At 54.3% G+C, this 2,792-nt stretch overlaps 1 protein-coding gene across 1 annotated transcript in view; it reads left to right on the top strand.

Moving 5' to 3' along the window:
* Positions 1–2,370, top strand: part of Mmab (metabolism of cobalamin associated B) — a 14,409-nt gene extending 12,039 nt beyond the window's left edge. Inside the window, exon 9 of the mRNA XM_021187059.2 lies at positions 1,055–2,370. Coding sequence (XP_021042718.1) covers positions 1,055–1,142 — 88 coding nt within the window. The 3' untranslated portion in view covers positions 1,143–2,370. The remainder of the gene's footprint in view (positions 1–1,054) is intronic.
* Positions 2,371–2,792: the final 422 nt, after the last annotated feature.

The following is a 2,792-nucleotide window of genomic DNA, read 5'->3' as shown; positions in this document are numbered from 1 at the left end:
CCGAGCCCATCACTGGGAGGACTGACTGGACTCCCCGAGCCCATCACTGGGAGGACTGACTGGACTCCCCGAGCCCATCACTGGGAGGACTGACTAGGAGGACTGACTAGGTCACTAGGAGGACTGACTAGGCTCTCATGAGAACACTGCAGGCCACTGCTGCTCAAGTGGGACACCAGCAATGTCTAGAGACGGTTTGGGTTGTCATGCTGGATGCCACTGACACTTAGTACGTAGAGACCAAGGACACCACTGACCATCCTCCACGCACAGGAGAGCCCCAGCCACGAAGACTGATCCAGAATGTTGGTAGTTCCAAGGTCACGACCCACCTAAGGCCTCTATTGGAAATGTAGCTCTCGGAGAGCAGAGCCTGGAGCCGGGTTGACCTGCAGGCTCCCGAGCTGACGCAGCTCTCCTGGATTGGGTACCTGTTCCCAACCCCTTCCAACCCCTCAACACTGGGTAGGAGAAAAAGAAGTTAAATGGAGAACTGGGTGTAGACCTCTTCGGACTACTTCTTACTGATTAGGGATGTCAGGTTCCTTGGGGCAGGGCCAATCTCTGGCGTCAGGATCTCTCCAACCAGCAAAACAGCCATTCAGCAGGAGCAGCCGCACAGACCTTCTCGGGGTTTCCCGTGTATACTCCCTCCAGAGTCCTCAGAGTTAAGCTATCTGCAGCTGGCCAAAATCTCGCCCCTCCAGGAGCACGAGACAATCACAGCCGACGCCTGTGGACAGTCTGCAGCAGCCCCATCTCCCACGCCAGGGATTACAACAAAAACGTAGTTCCCCCGACATAACCTGGCTTTTAAAGAGACGAGAATGCTTACTCCACCCCTGAATTGCGGATGCAGCGGGTCTGTTGTGGGAAGTATAGGAGCAGCTCAGGAACTGGTAGCCCAGAGTCCCTGCCCTTCCTTCCCTCTGGGTGTACTGCAGCCGGTGCCATCAGGAGTGTTCCATTCACACCTCCCTGAAGGCAGGCAGGGACCGGCTAGCACCCGCCATTCGGTCCTCTCACATCCTTGTTGCTTCTCTCTGCTCTTCAGGCTCAGTGACTACCTCTTCACAGTAGCCAGATACGCAGCCATGAAGGAGGGCAGCCACGAGAAAATATACAAGAAACATGATGTGTGAAGCCTGAATTCGCATGGTGGGCGAGTGGTCAACTCCAGACAGTCGTGCTGAGAGCAGAAGTAGGGGTGGGCTACAGACTCGGCATCACCTCGTGCCCACCCTCACCCCCCTCCCCCAAGGGACCTTTGAGACTTCTGGCTTCTCCAGGTTGTATCAAACATGTCAGCTGACTTCCAAACTTCAGGAAGGCAAGGTACACTGGAGACCACGGAGGGGATGGGCCACTCAGAATTGAGAATGAATGTGGGGAAGGTTTGAACTGTGCACTTTGTGTATGTGTGTGTGTGTGTGTGTGTGTGTATGAAAGAAAGAGAGAGAGAGAAAGCAACTGCCTACTCAGGCTGTTCAAGGACTTGGAATGTACCAGAGGCCCCTGGAAATGTAATTGTGATTTACCTGCGCCGACGGGGCTTTAAATGTCACATTTATAAAGGGAAGGCAGGCAGGCTTGAGGAGTTCAGTCACCTCTGCGCCGCCCATCACTGCCACCGTATCAGGGAAAGACAGCTGCAGGTCCACAGGGGTGCAGCTCAGAGTATCCTCTCCATCAAGGCAGGAGGCAGGAGGCAGGAGGCAGGAGGCAGGAGGCAGGCGGCCGGAGGCAGGCGGCCCTCCCCGCCTCGGGCGGTGGCAGAGATGTGGTCTTTGGCCTGACACTCGCTCTCTGATGTCCCTCGGCTGGTCTATGCTTCCGTGAGCCACACCACGGCCGGTCTGTCACTCCCCTGGCTGCCACTGCTTCCTCTCCCTGTGAAGTGACATCGCAGTGACACCTGTGTCCTTGGGAAGAGGGATATTTATGAGAGGCTGGGGGCAGCCCTGAGAACCTCATGGTATGCAGTGACTTAGGGAGGGCAGATCTGAGACACCCTAGACTCTGCTCAGCCATCGCCTCTTCCCTGTGCCCCTGCTTGGCACGCCTTCCATGCTAACTCAACTGTTGGTCAGTCAGCGAGCCTTTGGTTTCAGCCGTGCATCTTCTGGGTCCTGTGAAGGGCAGAGGCCCAGCAGGGAGGAGCTTGGGGAGATACGGATTGGGTACAGAGCTGGTGCTATGTGTGTGAGACCAGAGACAGGAGGGAACTTAAGCATCATGCTGTTGGTCCGGGCCTGGTGGGAGAAGCCATGTGCCAAGATCTTCCTAAAAAAGATAGTATGGGGGCTGGTGAGATAGCTCAGCGAGTAAGAGCACCCGACTGCTCTTCTGAAGGTCCTGAGTTCAAATCCCAGCAACCACATGGTGGCTCACAACCATCCGTAACAAGATCTGATGCCCTCTTCTGGAGTGTCTGAAGACAGCTACAGTGTACTTACATATAATAAATAAATAAATCTNAAAAAAAAAAAAAGATAGTATGAACTCAAGAGACTAGGAAGCCACGCCCCTCGCCTGTGCCCGACCACTTTCAACACCCAGGTCAGATGTTGAGTGGCGCTGGAAAGGTCAATCCCCACCTTCAGGCTCCAGGCATTGCCTAGCCTTGTGTACACCACCCACGTTCCTCATACAGTGAGTCTCACTGCGAGCTAACAAGCTGCAAAGCCTCCTTTAAATTGGACCCATTCACCATTGATTTCTCTGTCTCTCGGTCTCTCATAATTCAACCTTTGAAAACATTGCAAGAAGGNTTTCTCTCCTTTGAACTTTTG

The sequence above is a fragment of the Mus pahari genome, chromosome 23, assembly GCF_900095145.1.
Source record: "Mus pahari chromosome 23, PAHARI_EIJ_v1.1, whole genome shotgun sequence".
In the NCBI taxonomy this organism is placed as follows: Eukaryota; Metazoa; Chordata; class Mammalia; order Rodentia; family Muridae; genus Mus; species Mus pahari.
This window is presented reverse-complemented; position numbering and strand designations above follow the sequence as displayed.